We start from the raw sequence: 26,231 nt of genomic DNA on the forward strand, positions 1-26,231 counted from the left end.
ATAGGCTCGAGCTGGCTTGAATTTTTTTTACAAAATACTATTTTATATATTGAATTATTATGAATATTTTCGGCTGAAAATCCTTTTTTAGTTATTGCATTTGCAACCATTAGAATTATTTACAATTTTACCATGATATAAACTGAAGGATATTTTTGCCCCAATGAAAAAAATTGAAATAAAGATAATATTTGCAAAAATTAAAGAGGGTTATTTTTAATTTTTATATAATTTAAACATAAATATTTAACTAAATTAAAAATTTAAGGGTGGTCGAATGACCCCTTGCCCCTTAGAGTATCGGTCTCTGGACGGTGATAGATGTAGATTTGTAGCGGTAAAATATACGATTGAGCGGGTACAAATTTTGCAACGGTTATAACGTGTTGTAAAAATGACATAAATAGTGGAGGAGTCAGCGTCAGACAGTAGATGATAGATCAGACAGAGAGTAATCAGAGTTAATTTAACATGGAAATTAAGTGGGTCCATGTTGAATTCCAGCCCGTTGCACATGTCGACCGTTAGAATTACTATGTGCCAAAGAGCATGTGTTTATGTGCGGAGCTGAATACCGTCAGGTACGACACAAATTTGATTAAAATAGTTCAAATTCGAGCTGAAACTCGAGCTCGGTTGACTTTTTAATTTTAAATTTTGTGAAAAAATTGATAAACTCGAGTTTGGCTCAAAAACTTGAATAGATTTCAACAAATACTAACATAAACTCGAAATATAATTGGCTCGGCTCGAGTTCGATTATATATATTTAATAAAAAAATTAAAAAAATAGAGTTTCGATAAGGCTTGTAAACCATACAAGCCGAATAATTTGAAGTTTGAGTTTGGTTCAGTAAATAATTCGAAAAACTTGAGATCGTCTCGATTATTATCGAGCAAAATTCGAATTTTTAACTAACTATGTTCAAATTTCAAATAACTCACGAACGATTTAAATCGTTTACTGCCGTCAATCATACCATCGCCTGATCTTAATTTATGATATTCTGTATGGGCCAGCTTCCTCATTTTATAATGGGTTGTTCGTGTTTTTGTTTGGTTACTTTACTTCATTATTCTAAAAAACGGAAATCGGCATTATTTGGTAGATCAATCTTTTAGTGATTAATCGGATAATTGGATTGATTAATCAGAGTATTAATCGGATGTATTTAATAAAATATAAAAATAATTAATTTATTATACTAAATATACTAATTTAAGAAACTAGTACAATGAGTAATCAAATTATAAAATCGAATCGGCATAACATATTAAAACGGTTAATCGAGTAATTAATCAGTGATTTTTAGAACATAACTTTACTTTAATGAATTATATATATAGACACACACGCTTCTTTTAAAAAATTTAACTATAAGATATAATCTCCACTTATTATTTTTAATATATTTCTCCTTATTTCATTTATCCTTATTTTCAGGATATTTGACGGTGTTCTCTTATCCGATTTTAAAGTGCAAGTAACTATAGCTATTCAGTGACCTCGGGTTACGAAGACAATTTAGCTACAATTTGATTATTATTTTATATATAATGTAAATTTTAGAATACACTCTTTTTTCCATTTGAGTTTTTTTTCCACGGGTTTTACTTTTACGGGTTTTAACGAGATTTTTTTGTGACTATTTTTTTAGACATTAAGGTTGTATTATCTTAATTTTCGGAGACATCTCTGCATGTTTTTTGGTTAGATGATACTCCCTCTGTCCCTTTCAATTGTTTTCATTTTTTAGAGAGTCTCCGACACGCATATTAAGGTGCATATAAAATATAGTTCTGTAACTTTTTTTTACAATTTTGTTTTTCTAAATAAAAATTAAGACATTCAACTTTTATTCAGAAAAAGAAAATTGTAAAAAAAAGTTACGGAACTGTACTTTACATACACCTTAAAATACGTGTCGGACACTCTTTTAAAAATGTAAACAATCGAAAGGGACGGAGGGAGTAAATTTTATGAATGGAAGATATGTACACTTCGAAATTTTATAAATGAAATTGTTTCATGTAGACAAAAAAAGTATGGAGGATATGATATTTAGACCGAGAAGAAAAAAAGGCCCAACAAATAAAATACAGGCCCATAAAGTAGACTTTATGCGGACTAAATCTCACATATTTCATTGGGCCGATCCACACACATAAGGGCCCAATGCCTTAGAGCATTTTGGCTACATAAAAATAATTGGGAAAAAAAGAATGTCAGAAGTGGGATTTGAACCCACGCTCTCTCACGAGAACCAGAACTTGAGTCTGGCGCCTTAGACCACTCGGCCATCCTGACTATGCGTTGAATTTCGAAACTTTTGGTATTTATTATTTAACCCAAAGTCTCAAAGCTGTTAATTGATTTACTCCAATAAAGTTGGCTATAAATGTTAGCTATAATATATTTTTATTATATTAAATTAATAAAAATAGAATGCATAATTTCGATATGTAAGTGGATGATATGTAATTTAACTACAAATCTGTACATGTTCGAGAAATATAACCAATATAGAGAGGTTGCCTAAAATTTTAGCTAACATGTATACATTATTGGAGATAATCTCTATTATATTTATTTATAGTATTTTTAACATATTTTTAGCTAAAAAAATTTACGTGTTTCAGAAAATCTTTGGGGCGAGTGGAATAAAAATATATGTGCTTTATCACTAATCTTATATTTGGTTGAGATGAATAAAAGTAAAAGATGTAAAATGAGAACTATTAAAATGTATTTGATTATCATATTTTTATTTTTTCCTCCATTTCATATAATCATATAATCAAGAGCTCAAATATTCCATTTTGAGAATGAATACTACATTTTTTCTTATATTTTATTTTATTCAGAGAATGAATGCTAGATTTCTTCTTATATTTTATTTTATTCACATTTTTTTCATAATAAAATTATCCTCGCTCATTTTTTTCAAATATTTTTCACGAACTTCGTTGTTGCCCATTAATTTTACTTATTACACATTCCATTTTCCCTTAACCGAACACAAAAATAATGAATTTTCCCTTCATATTATGTGTTTATTTTCAGTCATCCAAAATCTTAAATTCGATCCTTATAAAATTATAAGTCATATTTGTCAAAAAAAAATAATAATAAATAATTAACAACTATCAAATTTTCATAAATCATATTCTCCATCCAAATATTAAAAAAAATTAATAAATTATTCGTATCTTTTACCTGAGTGACCAAATGTAACTAACTTTAACTTCTTCTCCTAATTCACTTCCATATAATACGAAATTACAAAGGCTAGTTTAGCGCTAATTAAGGTAGTTTAAGACAAATATAGGAGTAATTAAACTGTGTAACCTTTGAATAAAAAAAAAACAATAAAATAATAAGGCAACATTGTGTCGGTAAGACGGTAAAGGAACAAAAAGCGGACCACTGTCTCGTCGGTGCATCCGATCCACCTGCTTTCCTCAGACCCACACCACCCGATTCCCCTTTATTATTCTATATATTTTGGGAGATATGAAGATTGTCATCACCATTAATACTAGGGTCATTTTACAATTTTAAAAAAATGTTTTAGAAAATTTCACATTAATAGGACAATAGTGAATCAACCAACAAAAAATAACTAAAGAAGGAGAATATTTCATTTAATAATACTCCCTCCGTCCCCCTCATTTTTTTAAGTTGGGGGACGGGGGCTCGACACGCATTTTAATGTTCTTATTAAATGTAATTGTATAATTTTTTTATAATTTTTTTTCTTCTAAAAAATGTAATGTTCAAATCTTTATAAAAAAGTAAATTTTAAGAATGAATTCCGGAACTATGCTTTATATTTGCCTTAAAATGCGTGTCAAGTATGTGAAAAAAATGTAAAGAAATGAGAGGGACGGATGTAGTATTATATTAGAATATCAGTCCCGACAACTGATAGTTATAACTATTAAGTAACCGGTCGTTCTAAAAATTAAGGTGGTAGGGTAAGATTCAAACATTATCTTATACTTTTGACACTCCTACTCAATCGTACGATATTTTTCGTACTGATTGACCCGATAACATACATAATCAATACTAACATCATTACAATTAACTAAATTAAACAAATCGAGGTGGGACTTTGCCTAAACCGAACCCTGATACCATGTTAAGTCAGTAATTCTAAAATCTTAAAATTGCATTGAAAAGTTTAACATAATCTTATACTTTTGCTTATTTGCAAAAGTTAGAGCAGAAACATGGTTATTTAGGAGCTAAAATGGTTTTTAACGTTGTTAAAGACTTATGGCGGGTTCATGTGTTCATTTCGATTAGTATTTAAATACCAAAAGTAATTAATCTGATACTGTATGATTAGCAGTTAATCATAATTCAAATTCATATATAACAGAAAGATAAATGATACACTAACAAGGTCTTAAAAAGTCCAAAAAGGAGACTAATTTTATATTCAAAGATGGAATTGATAGTTCAAAGGTTTCTACATCTGAAAATCTATATTCATGATTCATGAGTTCTTTGAATTAGGGTGATTATGGCTTAATTGCAACATAGGTTTGATTAATTCCCGTTAAACGTTTCCCTTTCTGACTTTTTGTACTGTTCACGGTAAGCGATTGACTACTAATTTACGTCTAATCAATAATATCAAACATAATCATGAGTGATTTTGTTGGATTCGTATTTATAAGTATTTTAATAATTGATACAATGAAGTTTTTATATTTAATACTAATACGAAATTAAAGATATTAACCATCAAAAGTGTGCACTAACAAACGTGTCCAACACAAATAGTAAACGTTTTTAGGGACGGAGGGAGCAGCAATGAGGACATGATTGGACATTTTGATTTTGAAATCATTCACTAAAATGTACATACACTGCTACACATGCAAGGGGAACATATAATATAAAACATCATACCCCTACCTCTTTTGTCAATTTGGAAATTTAACACTTTTCCTTATTAAAAATAATAAAAAAAACAAAAAGAAAATTTATATATATTAAATTTACAACGGAATTTACCTCGAATACTTGTCAAAGAAAAAGAGACGAGTTTGTTGGAAATAATCCTGAAAAGTTAATAAATGATTGATACGGTAATTGAGTTCGTGTCCCTGCTGCGAAAATTAAAGAGTTCGTGTCCTGACACGTGTGATTGTATAATTAATTATCAAACAAAATAAAATAATAAATCCTCAAAATGTTTCTAAGCAACATGACATACTTTTGTTTGTGCGGTTGACCAGTACAATGTACAAAATATTCATTTTATTTTCGAAAAATTAGTCAATAAAATTACGACAACTCAGCAATTAAAAATAATTTTAAAATCGAATTCGAAAAGTCTAGCATTTACACGTTAGACCAAATCCCGTTATATGTCCCAAAACAGGGATCCATAAAAATTGTCACTTGTTTCTTTCATGCCGTTAGGCTCATCGAACGTGTGTTGCACTCCAGAATATGCTATTTTCGTAAACACGCTAGTCGTAGACTCGTATCATTTAAATATAACCGAATTAATTCACCGATTTAAGTTACTTGTATTTTTCAGTAAAAAAAAGCCAATAGATTTTCTTGTACTTAAAGAACTTTGTTTCCGCCAATTAAGCAAATTTTAATTTCGGCAGGGGCCAAACATTTGACCATCTGTTTTGTCATTTTTCTAAAATAATTTTCATGATTTGAACCATTATTTTGCATATATGTAAATAGTAAAGGAATCAAAATTTTGAAATAATCGATTTAAAATTTTTTAAATAATCGAAATCAAATTTTTTTGGTCGAATTTTCCGAAGTTACACAATTAATTTCAAATGTGACAAGGTTCACGAAATTCTGACTAGATCTTGTGTACTATGTCTCGCATGTTCGATTTTCGTTTTCGATTCAAAAATAAAAATACATTTCTTTTTTAAAATATTTATGTACTTTGAATTTGCTCACTATTTTTTTTAATTTACATTTATACTTTTATTTAGAAAATATGTAATGTTGCGTACAAGTTAAATTAGACAGATGTTTTGAAACCGAAATAGTAATTTTCATAAGAAAAATGCTAGGTATACAGAATGATATACAAAATTTTGTATATAATATCATGTGTTGTGTTTTAATTGGAATGACCCCGGCATTTATATCAACAAAACCAATTAAAACACCCTCCATCAAATATCATGTCATTATGTACAAATATTTTGTACAAAATTGTGTATATTTAGCACTACTCTCTTCAGTAACAAACATTTGATTCTTTTCTTGAAAACCATATAAAGCCCTACTAATTAAAAGAGATTTAAAATTTTAAAAGCTGAGGACACACCATGCACTGGTGGAGTAGTAGCCTCCTCTAAGATAGCTCTGCTATAAAAACATAGCAGCCTCTAGAGTTATTTGATTAGCTCAAGATATTCAAGAAAACATAATAAGAGCTAATTAGCTCACTTTCTTGGTCTTTAGTCCTTTGAAAGATTAAAGAACAATGGAGATTAAAAGGAAGCTTCTACATTGCTTAATCTTTTCGATATCTCTGTTGCTCATTATAATCAGGACCAGTGCTCAAGATCCTGATTATGCAGATGCTCTTACCAAATCACTCTTGTACTTTGAAGCTCAACGCTCCGGTCGCTTGCCTTATAATCACCGAGTCACGTGGCGTGATCATTCAGGTCTCACTGATGGCCTAGAACAAGGGGTGAGATTATTTTTTCATTCAACATGTTGGAGTTGAAGTTGTTTAAGTAGTAATGCATTTGATTCAATCAACCGTACCCCGTAAATACTGTATAGGACAGTGTGCATTTGATTGGTAGTACTAAATTCTGCGTACATTTTAATTTTTTTTAGTAAGCCGGATATACCGAGTATGTCTAGTTTGCTTTTCTAATGTAAGTGCTTCTTTTTAGGTTGATTAATACTTTTTGTTTCGTTTAGTAGTCAGTAGTAATGCATTTGCGTTCTTTTTTTTATTAGAGCCGGATATACTGAGTATGTTTAGTTGGTTTTTGTTAATATATGTTCGTGTTTTTCAGGTTGATTTGGTAGGAGGATACCATGATGCTGGTGACCACGTAAAATTTGGACTTCCAATGGCATTTACGGTGACAATGTTGTCGTGGGGTGTTCTTGAATACGGTGAAGAAATTTCTCGAGCAAGAGAGTTTGGGCATGCTCTGGAGGCAATAAAATGGGGGACTGATTACTTCATTAAAGCACACACTAGCCCTAATGTGTTATGGGCAGAGGTAGGTACTTTGACTAATATAATATGGGCTTAAATTATATAAAATTTGGTAGTAATTACACATGTTTTTAATTAATGATGAACAGGTAGGTGATGGAGACACTGATCACTACTGCTGGCAACGTCCTGAGGACATGACCACATCGCGACAGGCTCATAAGATTGACGAGAAGAATCCAGGTTCTGATCTTGCTGGAGAGACTGCTGCAGCTATGGCAGCAGCGTCTCTCGTGTTTAAGGAAACTAATCCACATTACTCTCATTTACTGCTGCACCATGCTCAGCAGGTAGTTTAAGTATGTGTAGAGTTGTGGTTAAGTCCGCGATTGATTTTGATAATGTGATGAATAATGTGGTTTAAATTTGTGTAGCTGTTTGAGTTTGGCGATAAATTTAGAGGAAAATATGATGCGAGTGTGGGGGTAGTGAAGAGTTACTATGCATCAGTGAGTGGGTATAAGGATGAGTTGTTGTGGGCAGCTCTGTGGCTATACAAGGCCACCGACAATGAGGTTTACTTGGATTATGTCATCAATAATGCCGAAAACTTTGGTGGAATTGGCTGGTCTATTTCTGAATTTAGCTGGGATGTTAAATATGCTGGAATTCAGATTATAGCTGCAATGGTAATTCTTCTGATACCAATTTGCATATTAACTTTACTTTCAGAAACAGTCACGATAAGATAGTTCAAGTGGTTAAGGGCGATGAGATAGCTCAAGTGGTTAAGGGCTTATCTCTTGTCGTCTCAGGTTCTGGGTTCGATGAGCTAAGGAATTTGATACTTATATCTTGATATGCAAATTTTCTCCATCACATTTCAAAATAAGCACCTTTTTGAAAATTTGGCATTTCCTTGATTTATGAATAATGTTTGTACTTGCTTTATGTTATGCCTTTTACTTTATGAGTGGAGGGAATAAGTAAGTTGGAATTAAGGTATGTCATTCCTTAGTTGCTGCAGAATAGTAACAGAGGTTAATTATGAAATGGGGAGATTTTTATAAGGTTTAAATTAGTGGGCTCAAGGCACCTCACCTGTATCTAAAATCAAGATTTGATGTTCCCAGGAAGGTCAATCATAATAACACAAGGCTTAATTAGATTGGTGAAGTTAGTAAGTGGTGTTTTGAACTTTGTTTGTCCCACTTTATGAGCCCACTTTCCTGGATCTGAATAAAGAAGAGGCTAGACAAGATTCTGATCAACTGGTAGACCATGAAAAGAGGGTGGTATCTTCAATTTTCCACCTATATTGGTTTCATAATCATTCTGTATAAACCCTTATGGTGTCCCACTTTTCTTCAACTTATTACACCTGGACCTGCACAGATGAATGCCTATTAGGAGATACAATACATAATGTATTATGAAGATGAACTTCACTGTTTGCATCCAGAGGAAGGTCCAAGAGGATCATGTTTTTGACACTTCCTCTCACTCGAAAGCCCACTTTTGGGCTTTTGGGTTGAATAGTGGATCACGGACGCCTAGCTTTGTGAGAATATTGGGGTGTCAGAGTGATACCATGTCGAGTATTTAACTAATCTAGTTTGCTATGATTACTCTTAACCTGATATGTGTTTAAATTAAGTTTACTGATATGATTACTCTTAACCTGCAGCTACTCCCTGAAGTAAAGCACAAAAAACAGAGAGAAATAATTGAACAGTACAGATCTAAGGCTGAATTCTATATTTGTTCATGCATGAGCAAAAACAATGGAACTAATGTTGAGCGTACTCCTGGAGGCCTTTTGTTCATACGCCAATGGAACAATATGCAATATGTTTCATCCGCGGCATTTCTGCTAACAGTATACTCAGATTTTCTGTCAAACACAAACCAAAACCTCAGCTGTCACGGAATAATAGTGACCCCTGAGGAACTTTTTGCATTTGCCAAATCACAAGTAGACTACATTTTGGGATCAAACCCGAACAATATGAGCTACTTAGTTGGATTTGGTTCTAAATACCCCACAAAGGTGCACCACAGAGGTGCATCAATTGTGTCGTATAGAGTAAATAAAGGGTTCATCGGGTGCACTCAGGGATACGATGACTGGTACAGCCAGTCTAAGCCAAATCCGAATGTTGTGACTGGAGCATTGGTTGGAGGACCTGATAGAGAAGATAATTTTAGAGATGATAGAGGAAATTATATGCAGACCGAGGCCTGCACATATAATACAGCGCCGCTTGTTGGTTTATTTGCAAAGCTGAATCAGTTGTCTGATTTACGGTTAATAGCTTCATACAGGTAGGTATAGTACATATCAGTAGTACATGTATATTTTTACTATGCATTGAGTTTTGAATTCAATTTTATGTGCTTGTGAACATTTGTTAGGGCTGTAGTTTGAAGAACAGCCCTACCATGTGATATGATATAGTAAACACTTTTGTTCATACAGAAAGACAAGTGAATTCTGTTCTGCACTTGTGTTTGTAACATTCTAGTCCTTCAAGAATGACTGTTTTACGAATTATCCCCTCGTTTAAAAAAACGAGAGGCCTAAGTACAGACACGAAGTGAGTAACAGATCGTGTGCGTGTGTATTCAATTAGCAAAAAAAAAGATTGTAACAGATCAAGAGTAATGTGATTTTTGCACAAATACCCTATTTGCAGAAAATATTTGCAAAAATATGGATTAACCTCATATACAACCGTTTCAACCTCATCTGCAACCCGAGTCCGTATTTTTGCAAATATTTTCATAAAAACTGGTATTTTTGGTAAATTCCCTAAAATGAAAGAGAAACTATAAGGTGGTCCATCTTTGCAACTTTAGTATTATGATTAATAACAAAAAATGATAATATAATTAGAAGGGCATGAACACGTAACCTATCAGATAGCAAATAGCAAGTACACACCTGAGCATCGCGCTGACCTTAAGAAGTTATGAGATGAAGGCTCTCAATCAAGATTCTCGTGTCATTGTGTGGTCGTTGTTTGTGAAAAAAACCAAAAAATTCAGGGACCACGGCATGTGGTTACAAAGATTGCTTAAGAAATCATACAATTTGGTTAAGCAATGAACAGCGAGATGCCTGAAAGTAACATGCACCCAAAATCAAAGAATAGTCAGACATCTAATCAAACTATCAAAGTGAACAAAGCATCCCACTAGATTTGCAAAGGTGTGAAAGATTTTAGATTCATCTTGATTTGCAGAACGATTACAGTAGTATCCAAGATTATCACGTCATAAAGGAAGAACGTAATCTAAACGAGTATATAAAACCTGATTAGTGTCTGCAGCAAAACCTGATTAGTCTCGAATACAATGTATGTGTGGTACTGTGATCATCAAGTAGTCTGAATCAGAAATTTAACTAGTACAAGCCCTGTCTTTTGTCTTCTTGGAGACAATTGTGTGGTTGAGCAGATCAGAGAACTCTGTGATGAGTGATGCCAAGTCAGAAGCAAAATGCTACTTTTTAATCTTTCTAAATTAATTTCACGAGATGGCAAGATTCACGAGTAAAACGAGCTGAAAATACATGCAAGGCCAAGACAAGTGAAGCACAGGTTTTTCATAAAAAAGTTCGATAATTTTTACTTCCTGTGTTCTTTTAACCCCCTCAATAATATAACGAAAAAATTAAGCAAAAGGAAGCATTATTAAAGTACCTAATCCTGATTAACAACAGCGCAACCACTAGCTGAAAGTACTTAAAAAGATATACATGAATGCATGAAGAAGTCCAAAATCATTAGCTTTCTGAATACTGTGAAAGTTTCGTATGAACATGAATAATCTAATGGCCCCATCAGCATGATAAATCCAATATCAGAACTGTATTGAGTCATTCTCCAGTATATATTTGAGACCAGTTGTGGCTGGCAGCAGAGTAACCACAAACTAATACTTCTTGCATTCAACTTGATTTGCATAGTACAAAATTGAGTCACCATTTGTCGATATTAACCTCTTTTTTTCCCTGCCTTCCATATTATGTGGAGATATTGCAACTCTACTTATAATTCCCGCGCAATCCTATCAACAAGAACATCCCCACACTAGTGTTCTCACAGCCATTCCTGTAAATAAAACTCTCATAGCCTCTTATTTTGCAGCTGCCCTGTAACTTACTTCAGCTCTTGCACATCTTCCCTGCTCTAAACATGGTTAGTCTTTTGTGTTTTCGACTAAAATCTTGACTGCTGTGTTATGCTTTGCACTTGATTTCATGTCTGACATGGTTCTGTTGACAGGTTTTAGTTGAGAGTAATGGAGAGAAAGATAGTTCCGCGCTAGTGGACTATCAAGGAAATCCTGCTGATAAATCGCGAACTGGTGGATGGCTTGCTGCAGGCCTCATCCTAGGTAAGGATCCTAGTTCACAAAAGAATGCATTTGCAACAATACTATGAGGAAATAGAATTTAAAACTAGTACATAGTTTAACTTTGAGCTGGTGCAGGAACCGAACTTTCTGAGAGGATATGTGTGATGGGAATATCTATGAACATGGTTACTTATTTGGTTGGAGATATGCATCTGTCTTCTTCAAAATCTGCAAATATAGTGACAAACTTCATGGGCACTCTTAATATCCTTGGCCTCCTTGGTGGCTTTCTGGCAGACGCTAAACTTGGCCGTTACTTGACTGTTGCAACCTTTGCATCCATCACTGCTCTGGTAAGATTTCTGAAGTCAGTAAGATCTTTTTCTTTAATATGAAACGAATATCTTACAATCGGTTTGATAAGTAATAACATTATGACTCTCAACAGTATGTGTAATTCTAGTTTAGGTGTGTATCAAGCTTAAATTGTTACAATTCTACTGCAGATTCAATTATTAAAATTCCTCTAGGTTCATGTTTTCCTAGTAAAATTTGACTTCACTTCATTATTACATGTTAATTCACTCTCCAAATATGCAGCAAGGCAAATTAGAATTTGTAGAATCATAAAAAGCAGATTATAAAGTGTGCAACTTTAATTCATTTGCCTTGTCAATCAGGGAGTAACATTGTTGACAGTGTCCACAAGTATTTCGAGCTTAAGACCCCCTCAATGCCATGATTCAAGAAAAAATACCTGTGTTCAGGCAAATCATGGCCAGCTAGCAATGCTTTACCTCTCACTCTACATAATTGCACTGGGAGGTGGCGGAATAAAATCAAATGTCTCTGGTTTTGGATCAGATCAGTTTGATGCATCAAATCCTAAAGAACAGAAGGCCATGGTCTACTTCTTTAATAGGTTTTATTTCTGCATCAGTCTCGGGTCACTATTCTCGGTGACTGTCTTGGTGTACTTACAAGATAATGTGGGAAGAGGATGGGGATATGGAATATCAGCAGGAACAATGATCATAGCAGTAGTTGTTCTGCTAGCAGGAACAAAGTTGTATAGGTTTAGGAAACCTCAAGGTAGTCCACTTACTATAATATGGAGAGTAGTGTATTTGGCTTGGAAGAAGAGGAGTGTGCCTTTTCCTTCTCATGACAGCTTTTTGAATGAGTTCAACACTTCAAAAGTTGCACACACACATAGGCTCAAGTTTCTTGACAGGGCGGCCATTCTTGAAGACCATGAGGTTTCAAGTGGATATACAAACAATCCGTGGTTAGTTTCTACTGTGATGCAAGTTGAAGAAGTGAAAATGGTTATACAACTCATCCCCATATGGTCTACATGTATCCTATTTTGGACAATATACTCTCAAATGAACACTTTCACGATTGAGCAAGCCACGTTCATGAACCGATACCTTGGCTCCTTTGAAGTGCCTGCAGGCACTTTCTCCGTTTTCCTTTTCCTTACAATCCTACTCTTTACTTCCCTAAACGAAAAACTCTTTGTCCCTATGGCTCGAAGAATCACACATAAACCTCAGGGACTCACCAGCCTTCAAAGAGTAGGAATAGGACTTCTTTTCTCAATAGCTGGAATGATAGCCTCTGCAATCGTTGAAAAGAGAAGGCGAGAAATGGCAGTCAATGAGAAAATTAAGATCACTGCATTCTGGTTAGTCCCTCAGTTTTTCATTGTTGGTGCAGGAGAAGCTTTTGCCTATGTTGGCCAGCTAGAGTTTTTCATCAGAGAAGCACCCGAAAGAATGAAATCGATGAGCACAGGACTATTTCTAAGCACATTGGCAATGGGATTCTTTGTCAGTAGTTTGTTAGTGACATTAGTAGTTGCTGCAACTGGGAAAAGTTGGCTCAGAAACAATCTCAATCAAGGTAAGCTGGAGAACTTCTACTGGATGCTTGCAGTGTTGGGAGTCTTGAACTTCTTAGTGTTTCTTGTCTTTGCAAGAAAACATCAATACAAGATTCGCAATGATGGAGGTCCTGAGACTGATCAGGAGAAGGAACTCACACATTGGCAAGATGAGGCCATTGTTGATGATATTGAGAAGAAAGCTGTAGTTGAGGCAAAGGAAGTGCCACTAGTAGACTAGACTACACATGCTTTGAGAGATTTATTTGTGTTGTATCTAGTGATAAATGTGGTTGAAATCTTCATTTCTTGCAAATTATGTAATTTCAAGGTGAAATCGGTTATTTGTGTGCATGAAATTTTAGATGCATTTTAGGTTTGTGTAGGATGGTAAAAGAAGTAATGAACAGGATTAAGCACCGAAAAAGTACTTTTGCCTTGAAGAAAAAAAATATCATCGAGATTGAGGTCGAAAACTACTAGAGGCTAAGTTCATAAAAGAAATCGAGTATCACGAAAGCTAACAAGTGGGGAATATACGTGAATTACAAGAATCTCAACAAGACATGCCCGAAGGATTATTACCCAATACCGAGCATTGATCAGCTCATTTTTGCTACTTGGGGTTATTTTGTACTTAGTTTTCTTGTTGCTTTTTCAGGATTTCACCAAATGGTCGTAAATGTCAGGACAATCCTAAAACAACATTCATCACACCGAAGGAGACTTATGCTTACATTAAATGCCCTTCGACACGAGAAATACGGGGCCACGTTCTAGAGAGTGGTCAACAAATTTCTGGCCAAAGAGATTGGGAGGAATATGCAGTGTAATGTTGATGATATGATTGTGGATTCGATGTTTAGAGATTGTTGGAGAACTAAAAGAATGTTTTGAGACACTGAGAATGAATAATATGAACATAAATTCAAACAAGTGTAAGTTCAAAGTGTTAAGTGGAAAGTGCTTCAAAAGTCTAAGAGTTTTGAGTGGGGGATCAACTATCAGAAGACATTTGAAGAGGTGAAAGAATATCTCATCAATGTCTCACTCGTAATGAGACCTGATTTTAAGAAAACATTACAATTATATTTGGTTGTTAGTAACCGAATTTTAGGGACGGTGTTGGTCAAATAATATGGGAATATCAGTGTATTATGTGTCCCTCATGCGACAGAGACGAGGTACCCGAACGCCGATTTCGGATTTTAGTGTATCAGTGTATTATGTGTCTCTCTAACTTATATAAGTGTGTTTAATCGAATTCAACTCGATTTTAGTGGGTTGTGTACGATTTCGGATTTTAGGGGGTCAACTCAAACCAACCCGAAGGTAATTTAGTAAATATACATTAAATATTTATATTTTATACTAGCTTTGAACAATTTAGGTCCGTCGAGATTTTAGGCCAAGTGCAATTTCAATATTTTTATTTTTTTTTATCAATCGCAATCGCTACCTTTCGGGTGCGTATTGAGTAAATTTTAAACCCTTACGCTTTAGTTTTCAAGAATCTTATTTAAGCATCAGTGTGATATCAAATCATCATGTACGACATTTGTTAATTATACTACTGCGCGCAAGTAATACACTATGAATAAAGCATAAATAGTCTAAACACACTCAAAACGACCCAACCCCAAATACAATGGGTAACCCATTATGGGTTGGGTTCAAAAATATCAAAATGATCTTAATGGATTAGATTTAGGATTGTCAAAAAAATTTGAAATTTGTCCGAAAAATCTGCATTCGTGTATGAAATAAAATGGATATTATTCGTATCCGAAACAAAACAGATATTATCTATATTCGAATCCGACGATTGCGGAAAACTTATACGGATATGAGTATATTCGTATCCGATAATATCCGAATCCGAATAAATATATTATATTTGAATATTTATATAATTTAAAATTTATTAGATTAAATTTACACACACATATATAAATTAAATATTATGTTTATAAAATTTTTATATATATATAAAAAAAAGTATAGACATGTATTAAAAAATCATTCGAGTTCAACAATTTAAAGATAACAAATTTATTGAAAAGATAAATAAAATTAATTTTTGAATAAATTAAATTAAGGTTAAATCACTTTAACTTTTATTTTAATTTTTAAAAATGAAATTTTAATTTTCACTATATTTTTTTTCATTTTTTTTGAATTTTTAATATAAAAATAAAAAATCTTATTGAAAACCGGATTCAAATCGGGATATTATCCATATCCGGATAGTTTCTGTCAGATCCGAATTTGTATATTATTCTTTAAATATTTTCGAATTCGAATATGGATATGAATACAAATTTTCAGATTCGGATCTGAATATAGACAAATTTGTATCAGAATATTCGTTTGATAGTCCTAATTAGATTGATAAAATTTTCTGAATCGGAACAATGCAACCCGTGTACAACCCTTCCTAAGGAGTCTTTATACTTGACTCAAGTCAAGGCACTTTCAGCTAGAAATGCACAAAAAGCCCACCGAGTCGGGTTTTGAACAAGTCTTAAAAAGCCCGGGCTTTGACCGGGTCGGGTTTTTCGGGCTTTGACTTTGAACGGGCCGGGTCGGGCTTTCCAAAATTGTCAGAGCCCGTTTGGGCCCTCGAGACGGGCCTAAACAGGCTTTTTTCCGGGCCAGATCAGAACAGGCTGGACTTTTTTCTGGGTTTAAATCGGATCGAGTATTAATAGAGATTTCGAAGAATATATATGTTATCAACTAGATCATCGTAAAAATATATTAGTTTACATGAAATATTTTATGAAAACATTACTTCGTTGAAAATATTTAAGTTCGTTAAAAATAAACATGTTTATAAAATAATATGTTTTATCATTGTTATGATAACAATGATATCCAAATATATAATGTACTTATTATATATATTCTTTCATTATTTATGCAACGAAGTTTATAAATAATATTAATAGTCACAAATATGTAAATATATATGTGTTTAAAGTATTATTTATATTTATAATAAATGTGAATTTATAAATATATAAGAAAATATATTTGAAATAATCAGATTATAACCGGACTTTTTCGGGCCAGGCCGAAGCCCAGACTTTTAACCGGACCGGACCGGGTTTTGCCTAAAAATATAAGGCCCGTCAAGGCCTGAAACCCGGGCCGGGTTTGACCGGGTTTTGACCGGATGCCGGATCAGATTTTCGGGCCCGAAATTTTTGTGCATCTCTACATCCGACAAAAAACAATGGGATATGCATTAGTAATAATCTTGATAACTCCAATTATGACATTTCTGGAGAAAAGGGTTTTGCTAGTAGACGAGAAGGAGGCTAAAAAATCAGATACATGATATATTATCGAAGAGTATGGATAATAATTTTTGTTTTAGAAAAAAGAGGGTAGTTTAAACTGAAATGTGCATATATTATGTAATTTAAATAAATTATAAAATTATAATATCTAATATGAGATACATTAGGGAATAAACCGGATAACTCTGATCATGATATTTTTGGAGAAAAGAATTTTGCCGGTAGAGGAGGAGGAGGCTAAAAAAGTCAAATACATGATGTATTATCGAAGAGTATGGATAATAATTTTTGTTTTAGAAAAAAATGCTAATTTTAACTGAAATGTACATATATTATGTAATTTAAAGAAATTGCAAAATTATAATATTAAAATTATGAAAATTCAAAAAAGAAGCATTCCATTTTTTCAAAATTATAAAAAACAACTTTCAAATTCCACTTGAAATTTAATCAATTTAACTAAATAAATTAAAAGTGGGCTAAAGTATTTTTTAAACCAAATAGGAATTGTAATAGAATTGAATAATAATAACAGATAAAGGAAACCTCCACTATTATCTCTTCCTCCCGAGTTTTAAAAAAGGTGGCAGTGTCACGTTCTATAAAGCCACTCCACCTCTCCACTTTCAAGTTAAAATTGTATTTGGAAGCTCCGCTTCTCCCTATATAAACACCACATTGCAGACATTGTTTTCACATCTCATATCATTGATAAACTTCTCTAAACATACCTCGTACAATGTCAATGCTGAAGTTTCTTGTGTTGTGCTTGTTCTTGTGTCTCGGAACCGTGTGTTCCATTGATAAATACGGTTCCATCGGTGTGAATTACGGTCGAATCGCAGACAATCTTCCCGAGCCTTCTCAAGTGGTGAAGCTTCTCAAATCCAACGGCATTACTCGTGTGAAAATATTCGATGCTGATGCATCTGTTTTATCCGCTCTGGCTGGTTCGAATATTAGTGTTACGGTCTGCATGCCTAATCAACTGCTCTCCTCTGCTGCTAATGATCAGTTGTTCACTGATTCTTGGCTCAGGTCCAATGTTGTTCCGTTTTATCGTGATACCATTATTGAAGCTATTGCAATCGGGAATGAAGTGTTCGTAGACCCTCAGAGCAGTCGTTTTCTCGTGCCTGCGATGAAAAATATGTATGCTTCTCTTAGAAAACTTAATTTTAGTGGTGATATTAAGGTCTCCTCTCCTGTGGCTCTTAGTGCACTGCAAAATTCTTATCCGCCATCATCTGGATCGTTTAAGTCTGAATTGATCGAGCCTTTTATCAAGCCTATGCTTGCTTTTCTGCAACGAACAGGGTCATATCTTATGGTTAATTCGTACCCTTTTTTTGCTTATGAAGCCAATACTGACACGATCTCTTTGGATTATGCTTTGCTTCGTCCAAATGAAGGCGCGAAAGACTCTGGCAATGGGAATGTTTATATGAGCCTCTTTGAAGCCCAGCTCGATGCTGTTTTTGCAGCTCTTGATGCCTTGAATTTTAGTGATGTTAAAGTTGTTGTTTCCGAGACTGGCTGGCCTTCTGCAGGTGGTGATACAGAATTTGGTGCTGGACCTGAGAATGCAGCAGCTTATAACGGGAATCTAGTGCGCAGAGTACTCACGGGCCGTGGCACTCCCTTGAGGCCTAACGATAAACTCAACGTCTTTCTATTTGCCCTGTTCAACGAAAATCAAAAAGGAGGACCTGTTTCCGAAAGGAACTATGGTCTCTTTTACCCAAACACGCAGAAAGTTTACGACATTCCATTGTCAGTAGATACATTGAACGTCACAATATCAAATCCGACAAACAGAAGTAAAGCAAAGGTGCCAGTAGCATCACCATCACCGCCAATGAACAAGGTTCCAAGCACAAACGGACAGACTTGGTGTGTAGCTAATGCGAATGCAGGGCAGGAGAAACTACAAAGTGCGCTTGATTATGCTTGTGGTGAAGGCGGAGCTGATTGTAAGCCAATCCAGTCAGGCGAATCATGTTTTCACCCGGATACTCTCGAGGCCCATGCTTCATACGCGTTCAACAGCTATTATCAGAGAATGTCTCGTGCTGGCGGGAGTTGTTATTTTGGTGGAGCTGCCTATGTGGTTACTCAAGTCCCTAGTAAGCTTCTGTGCATATGATTTAGTTCTGCACATTAATGTATAATTCGATAACAACTAACATGATCTGTTTCTATGTTTTCTGCAGAGTTCAGCAACTGCGAGTATCCAACGAGAGGATGAAAGATCTTGCACTTGATTTTTTTTTTTGTTTTTGAAGTAGGAATTTATAGATTGTTAGGTATTCTTTTGTAGGAGATTTCTCCACCCATTCTTTGTAATTCTACTTAATTTCTGACAGATCTATTGGTTTGTTTTTTCACAATGTTCTTGTTCTATTCTTCTGGTTCCTGACATGGACTAGCCAGGCTTCTGGTTTATTTCCCAGAAAGTGTTATTCATATGTTCTGTCTCATTACTGTAGTTTCATCAAATCCGATGGAAGGCTATATAGGTTTCTTTGTCGTAATCAGATGTGATTGGTTTTAGCGACAACTAGTAATCTTATATATCGATTTCCTGGACCTCAGTAAGTCTTTCATCAGGGAAATGTGGTTCTTTTTTGAATGGCGGCTGGGCTTTATTTTAAGGCCTACTGACGGAATATTGCTATAACCTCTTATTCTTATCGATGTGGAATGTTACAAGGCTCTGCAGTCCGGAAAGCTCAAGTTTAATTATCGTCTTAAAAGGAGCCATTGTTTCCTCTGCAGAGCATGGCCCTGGTCCCAAATATGGTGATTGGAGCTTTAATAGACCTAGTCTTCAGAATTTCGAATTCCATTTGTAGGGAGCTTTAATAGAACTTCTTACTCTTCTTACTCTTCTTGCCATTGCAACTTGCAAGAAACCATCAATACAACTTAGGCATGAATATCAAGGCCGTGTCGGGTTTCTGGTCGTGTCAAATTTTGCATTTTCTCGTGTCGAGCTCGTGTCAGGTTTCGGGTAGTGTCGAACTATCAACTTTTAAAAAACCAGATTTCAAATGTTATAATCTTTTGTCATTTGAAATAAGTAGAACAATACTATGTTCAGAGAAAAGCACCATTTTTTTTCGAAATACTCACCAAATTTTCGAAGTGAGTAACGGTCTGCGTACATCTCAATCGTCCGATTCAAATTTCAAGCTTAACAACTTGAAATAATACAGAGGAACTTGGCATGAACCAAAACATATAGAGTAGTAGTGGTAGTTGGTTGATTGATGAGGCTTATGAGTTATGAAACATCAAATATGCATGACAAATCATAGTTTAACTATTTAAATTGCACACTTGCATAAGTTAAATCATTTACAAAATAGATGACCAACATAGGATATTACAAAGAAGTCTTCAAGCTTGATGGACTTGACCGTACCAACTCCACGTCAGAACCAAACTGCAAGGACAACCAGAATATTTCCAACACCCTACCTATTCCTCGTTATACATATAATTATACAATAAAGAGCGTTCTTTCATGACATGCGATGATTAATAAATTAGTTAAATAATTTTTAAACAATCAAAATTTTATTTTAAAATTAAGATAGATTGTCGTGTCTTCAAAAATCTATTACAATCTTTTTAAATATTTTCGTGAACTCATAATTACAATCATGAATCGTCGGATACAGAATCTATTACTCTCTCCAACTAGGGCTGTCAAACGGATAATTCAGATACGGATATGCCTATATTCGTATCTGCATCCGCAATCATCGGATTCGAATACGGATAATATCCGCTTTATTTTGGATACGGATAATATCCGCTTTTGTTCGGATACGAATGCGGATATTTCGGACGAATATCGGATTTTTGGAATTTTTTGTTGCCCTTACCGTTTTTACGATGATTATAGAACATTTTCTACGATTAAATACAAATAATATATTTATATATGTATAAAGTATGTGTACAATTATATAAAATTTGTATAAACGTATTATTTAATACATTTACACACTATAAACTAAAAAAATAAATTTTAAATTATATACAATTTTATATTTATATAATTTAAATATCATATATGTATTTAGTTTCAGATTCAAATATCCCGAATTCGGATACGGATAATATCCGTTTTTTCTCGGATACGGATAATATCCGCTTTTTCTCGGATACGGATGCGGATTTTTCGGACGAATATCGGATTTTTCGAATTTTTTTGACAGCCCTATCTCCAACCCTAAAAACGTTTCCTATTTGTGTTGGATACGTTTGTTATGTGCACTTTTGATTGTTAATATCTTTAATTTCATATTAGTATTAAATATAAAAATATCATTATATTAAAGTACTTATAAATACCAATCTAACAAAATCACCGGTGACTATGTTTGATCTTATAAATTAGACGTAAATTAGCGATCAATCATTTTTACCATAAATAGTAAAAAATTCAAAATAAGAAACACATTTCGGAAGGGAGGGAGTATAAAAATACAATAGAATACAATATTAAGAATCGTGATTCTAAGTATGTAAGTTTTGTTTGTTAAATCCAGATATATGTTCAATATTTTTGTCATTTAAGACATTTATGTGGTCAAATTTCTCCTTTTTGGACAACATGTTTTGCACTACATTTCTTAGCCGTAATAACTAATACTGTTATTTTAGGATGTTTAAATTAATTTTTAAAATTTAAAATTATTATAATATGTTATTATTACTTCTTGTAATAATAAATTAATACTGCAGATTTTCAATTTATTTTTGGATTTTATTGAAAACTTAACTTCTTATTTGAGATATTATTAATTTTTATTAAAAAGATAAATAAAATTCAATCATATATGAGATTTAATTTATATATTTTAAATATTCGTATAAGATTCGGATTATATTAAGATATTAAAAGATTTATGTCGTTGACACCAAAATTCAAATCGGATTGGATATCAAAAAAATTTCAAATCACACTAAATTTTGATGAAATATATTTTATCCGTTTAGATTTGTTAAATCAAACATAAACCCAACTTTTTCCATCTCAAATTGATTTTTTTTATCAAATAATCAAACAAATTATTATATATTATAGTAACATAATTGTATTTTCCTGCTTAAAAATTCCTTAATTAACATAATTGTATTCTTATTTTAGTAATTTAACCCATAATTATACACACTTGTGTTGATACATCCAGGATAGAGAAGACTTTGGCAACGCGGCACAGCACAACTCTCCTTTTATACACAACACAAGTGTATATATACATCTCTCTCCTCTCTCTCTCTCTCTCTCTCTCTCTGTCAAGATTGAATCAAAAATTGAATTAGGGTTTCTTGTCTTACTACCCTTTACAGATCCTCATTGTAAGTCCTCTTTTTTGCTTTCAATCTTACAATTTACCATCATATATATACTTTATAGATGTTTTTATGACTTGGGTACTTTAAAGTTGCAATCTTTTTAAGTTCTTGAATTGTTAATTAAAGTTTTAATCTTGATTTGGGCTTAAATCAAGATTCTTGGGTGAATCTTGATTTGGGTTTTCTTGAATTTATGTAAAGATTGTGTGTATTGTGATTTGTTAGTTTAAAGTGTTTGACTTTGTGGGGAATTAGAATTGGAGGTAGATTAGGGTTTAGTGGATATGATTAAGCAGATATTTGGTAAACGGAAGACTTCGTCGTCTAAGGCATCTTCGCAGAATGATTCGAGTAGTGATGTTGGGTATTCGAGTGTTAATGCATTGAATTCTGGTGGTGGGGGTGTTGGGAATTCTGGAAAGAGTAGTTCTGCATCTGGGAAAGGTTCGAATTCTGGTTCTGGAGGTTTGAAATCGAGTAATGGGAATTATGGTCCGCAGTTGGGGAATGCTAGCGTTGTATCAAATCAAGGGAAGAAGGCGGGTTCTGGGGGTTTACAAGGTGGTCAGGGGATGAATTTTGGTGTTTATGAAGCTTTGCCTAGCTTTCGGGATGTTCCTAGCTCTGAAAAGCAGAATTTGTTTGTTATGAAGTTGGATATGTGTTGCGTGTTGTTTGACTTTAGCGATGCTTCTAAGAATCTTAAAGAGAAGGAGATAAAAAGACAAACTTTGCTGGAACTGGTTGACTACATTTCGTCAGCGACGTCTAAATTTAATGAGGTCACCATGCAGGAGATCACGAAAATGGTAGCTGCGAATCTTTTTCGTGCATTTCCATCTAGTCATGATAACAAACTTCCAGATGTGTATGACCCAGAGGATGATGAACCAGCTATGGAACCGTCCTGGCCTCATCTTCAAATTGTGTATGAGTTTCTTTTGAGATTTGTGGCTTCTACTGAAACAGATGCAAAACTTGCAAAAAGATATATTGACCATTCCTTTGTGTTGAGATTACTTGATCTCTTTGACTCGGACGATCAACGAGAGCGGGAGTACTTAAAGACAATTCTTCATCGTATATATGGAAAGTTCATGGTCCACCGGCCATTTATTAGGAAATCCATCAACAATATTTTTTACAATTTTATATCTGAGACTGTGCGACACAATGGGATTGCTGAATTGCTTGAAATCTTGGGTAGTATAATTAATGGGTTTGCTTTACCTTTAAAAGAAGAACACAAGCTTTTCCTTGTTCGTGCACTGATTCCCCTTCACAAACCTAAAAGTGTATCAATGTACCACCAGCAACTTTCGTATTGTATTACCCAGTTCGTGGAGAAGGATATTAAGCTAGCTGACACAGTAATTCGAGGTTTGTTGAAGTACTGGCCGATAACTAATAGTTCAAAAGAAGTCATGTTCCTTGGTGAGCTAGAGGAAGTTTTGGAAGCTACCCAGGCTGCAGAATTTCAAAGGTGCATGGTCCGTCTGTTCCGTCAGATAGGTCGCTGCCTCAACAGCTCACATTTCCAGGTATCCTGAAATCTACTAGATTCCGGTTGCCCTATATGCTTAATCTAGAATCTTCAATAATGTTTAAGGTTCTTAGACATCACATCATATAGTTATCTTTCATTTTATGTTACTTGCGGGTTCCAAAAAATGAATTATTTTTAGACAGTAACCACCATTATGTATGTTAATCCTGAATCCCGTATATTATCCTTGCTAAAGTGTCTTGTCTTCTGATCAATTGCTGTCTGTACTCTCAGTCAGCTTCATTCTTTCATAATCTATCAGAAATTTGATGATCAGTGCATTAGATACTCGGTCACTATTTTTATGATACGTACATCTCTTTTACAGGTCATATCCAAAATGCATTGACAGTTTAAGCTTGTACTTTAGGTGGAGTTATATTTCTATTGACGTAATATGAACTTTGGGTGGAGTTATATTTCTATTAACGTAATATGATTTTCCTCCGTTTGTCTCCTTTTGAAGATTGCACCACAAACCGCCAACCGCAGTTTCCGAGTTGAACACTGGAATTTGGAAAGAAACAAAAGTGGCTTTTAAGGAAAGAAAGAGTCGAAATAATTTTTATATAAAAAATTATTTTCCCATATCAAATAACCAATTTGGAGAGAAACAAGGGAAACAACCCTATATTTCCAATTTTCTCCTCTTTTTTTTTCTTTTTAATATGTGTGTCACTTCTAGTCCAACTTTCTCTTATCCTAATTAGCAAAAAAAGAAATTCTCTTATCCTAAATAAAAAAACTGGGAACATGATGAAAGAAAGTAATCAACTTTTCCCACCCTTGTTCTCTCAACTTCTTCCACCTTTTCTTTCTCTTTTCTCCTTGTAATACTTGATGCAAAAGTTCAACTGACGTTCGTCGTTCTTTATTTTATTAATAATTTTGAATCAATTTTATATCAATCGATCACATTAAATTGGCTGGGCATATTTTCAGATAAGTTTTAATGTGATAAGACTTAGATACTTAGTAACTGGAGTTATGTGTGCATCAAGTTCTTATTGCGTGTGAATTAAATTTGGCGTCTGTTTGTGTGTGTGCGTGTATGTGTACTTTTCTTAGACATCTGTGAGTTATAGTGCAACTGAAGCAGCCTATTTAACTTATTTAGCTCAAACATATAATTTTAGCTATGTATTACAGATTACCCTTCATGTGATTTACCAAGGAAAGTTGTGGGAGAGTGTTGTATTACAGTTGGTCGGATATGGTTTTTGTTGTTCATGTATCATCGGGATTATTATCTTGTTCTACTACGTATTTAGAGATATCTTGCAAAAGGAACAGAATCTTAGTGACAAAGTTTGTTGTCATGACTTTTAAAGCTCAAAGTAAATTGCCATATTATGTAATTATGGTGTGAAAATTATGGTCAAATAAAAGAGTTTGATACAAAATGATTACTATAATTCTGATTAATCGGATATATGATTGGGCTGTTAATGGTTTAGTAATATTTTATTTTATATCTGGTACCACAAATAGTTTAGTGATGTCACCTGACTATTTTTCTATTATTATGATATTTTTAATTACCTTTAATTATAAATTATGTGTGTGTGTGTGTGCCAACCCTACTTCTGTTTTCTTTATGACCCAACTTAGCATCGCTTTTAATCGCCGGTTAGATTGGCAAGGTTTGACCATCCCATGTAGACCCCTCAATAAGTTCATGAACTATATGTACTAAGATTCATTAGCTTAGTTTGCCATACTATTGACGTGTCTCTGTAGACTGTAAGGTTTGAGATAGACAATTTTTTGCACTTATAAAAATTATCTTGTATTTGTATTAAGCTTTTGCAAGTCAATAATTTTTTTGGTTCTATGCTTTGGTTTTCTTTTTGTAGGTAGCTGAACGCACATTGTTTCTATGGAATAACGATCATATAAGGACTCTGATTACACAGAATCGCAAGATCATACTGCCAATTATATTCCCAGCCTTGGAGAAAAATACCCGGAGTCACTGGAACCAAGCTGTTCATAGTTTGACGCTTAATGTGAGAAAAATATTTATAGATGCAGATCAAGCACTCTTTGATGAGTGCTTAGCTAAGTTCCAAGAAGAGGAATTGAAAGGAAAAGAAAAACTTGAGAAGCGCGAATTGACTTGGAAGCGCTTGGAAGATATGGCAGCGTCCAAGGCTGTAGGCAACGAGGCAGTGCTTGTCTCAAAAATGTCTTCCGTGGCAATTGCCACGAGCACAAATTCGCCGAAGGCCACCAGTAGTTGAAGACGTCTCATGAAAATATGGGGAACCAACGTCTTCAGCTTCTTGGTGATCGTAAAAGGTGTTCTGCAGGGTATGGAGTTCCGAGTTTTAAAGGTCCCCACTTCAGTTGTAACTTTCTAAATCTCTCTGCCTGGCAAACTTAATGATGAAAGTGGGGTTCTGTGGATATATAGCTATCTCTGTACTTTGTTTTTACTCGGGCTCTTGGCCCATACCCTTTTTGTTATGTCAGCAATGGAGTTCTGTATTATATGAAAACTGGTTTAGAGGAAGCATCTTTTTGTATGTTCTGTTCTCTAATGTTGTTTTGTGTAATGTTACCAAAGG

General features: G+C 33.9%; 4 protein-coding genes and 1 non-coding gene across 5 annotated transcripts; 4 read left to right on the forward strand and 1 right to left on the reverse strand.

Moving 5' to 3' along the window:
- Positions 1–2,224: 2,224 nt before the first annotated feature.
- TRNAL-CAA (transfer RNA leucine (anticodon CAA)) lies at positions 2,225–2,308 on the reverse strand. Its single transcript has one exon. It is a non-coding gene; the product is annotated as a tRNA-Leu (tRNA).
- Positions 2,309–6,318: 4,010 nt separating this feature from the next.
- LOC141706669 (endoglucanase 11-like) lies at positions 6,319–9,687 on the forward strand. The gene is made up of 5 exons (XM_074509454.1): positions 6,319–6,701; positions 7,039–7,251; positions 7,337–7,537; positions 7,622–7,876; positions 8,875–9,687. The coding sequence occupies exons 1-5, from the start codon at positions 6,489–6,491 to the stop codon at positions 9,514–9,516; spliced, it is 1,524 nt and encodes a 507-aa protein (XP_074365555.1). The 5' UTR covers positions 6,319–6,488; the 3' UTR covers positions 9,517–9,687.
- A 1,417-nt stretch (positions 9,688–11,104) lies between these two features.
- On the forward strand, positions 11,105–13,796 carry LOC141706672 (protein NRT1/ PTR FAMILY 6.4). The gene is made up of 4 exons (XM_074509460.1): positions 11,105–11,389; positions 11,477–11,588; positions 11,685–11,902; positions 12,230–13,796. Exons 1-4 carry the CDS (start codon positions 11,387–11,389, stop codon positions 13,676–13,678), a joined length of 1,782 nt encoding a protein of 593 aa, XP_074365561.1. The 5' UTR covers positions 11,105–11,386; the 3' UTR covers positions 13,679–13,796.
- A 3,691-nt stretch (positions 13,797–17,487) lies between these two features.
- Positions 17,488–19,098, forward strand: LOC141705492 (glucan endo-1,3-beta-glucosidase 12-like). The gene is made up of 2 exons (XM_074508419.1): positions 17,488–18,868; positions 18,956–19,098. The coding sequence occupies exons 1-2, from the start codon at positions 17,488–17,490 to the stop codon at positions 18,988–18,990; spliced, it is 1,416 nt and encodes a 471-aa protein (XP_074364520.1). The 3' UTR covers positions 18,991–19,098.
- Positions 19,099–21,955: 2,857 nt separating this feature from the next.
- LOC141706673 (serine/threonine protein phosphatase 2A 59 kDa regulatory subunit B' gamma isoform-like) lies at positions 21,956–26,189 on the forward strand. The gene is made up of 2 exons (XM_074509461.1): positions 21,956–23,656; positions 25,518–26,189. Exons 1-2 carry the CDS (start codon positions 22,400–22,402, stop codon positions 25,902–25,904), a joined length of 1,644 nt encoding a protein of 547 aa, XP_074365562.1. The 5' UTR covers positions 21,956–22,399; the 3' UTR covers positions 25,905–26,189.
- The last annotated feature ends 42 nt before the right edge of the window (positions 26,190–26,231 follow it).

Source organism: Apium graveolens, chromosome 2 (genome assembly GCF_009905375.1).
Source record: "Apium graveolens cultivar Ventura chromosome 2, ASM990537v1, whole genome shotgun sequence".
In the NCBI taxonomy this organism is placed as follows: domain Eukaryota; kingdom Viridiplantae; phylum Streptophyta; class Magnoliopsida; order Apiales; family Apiaceae; genus Apium; species Apium graveolens.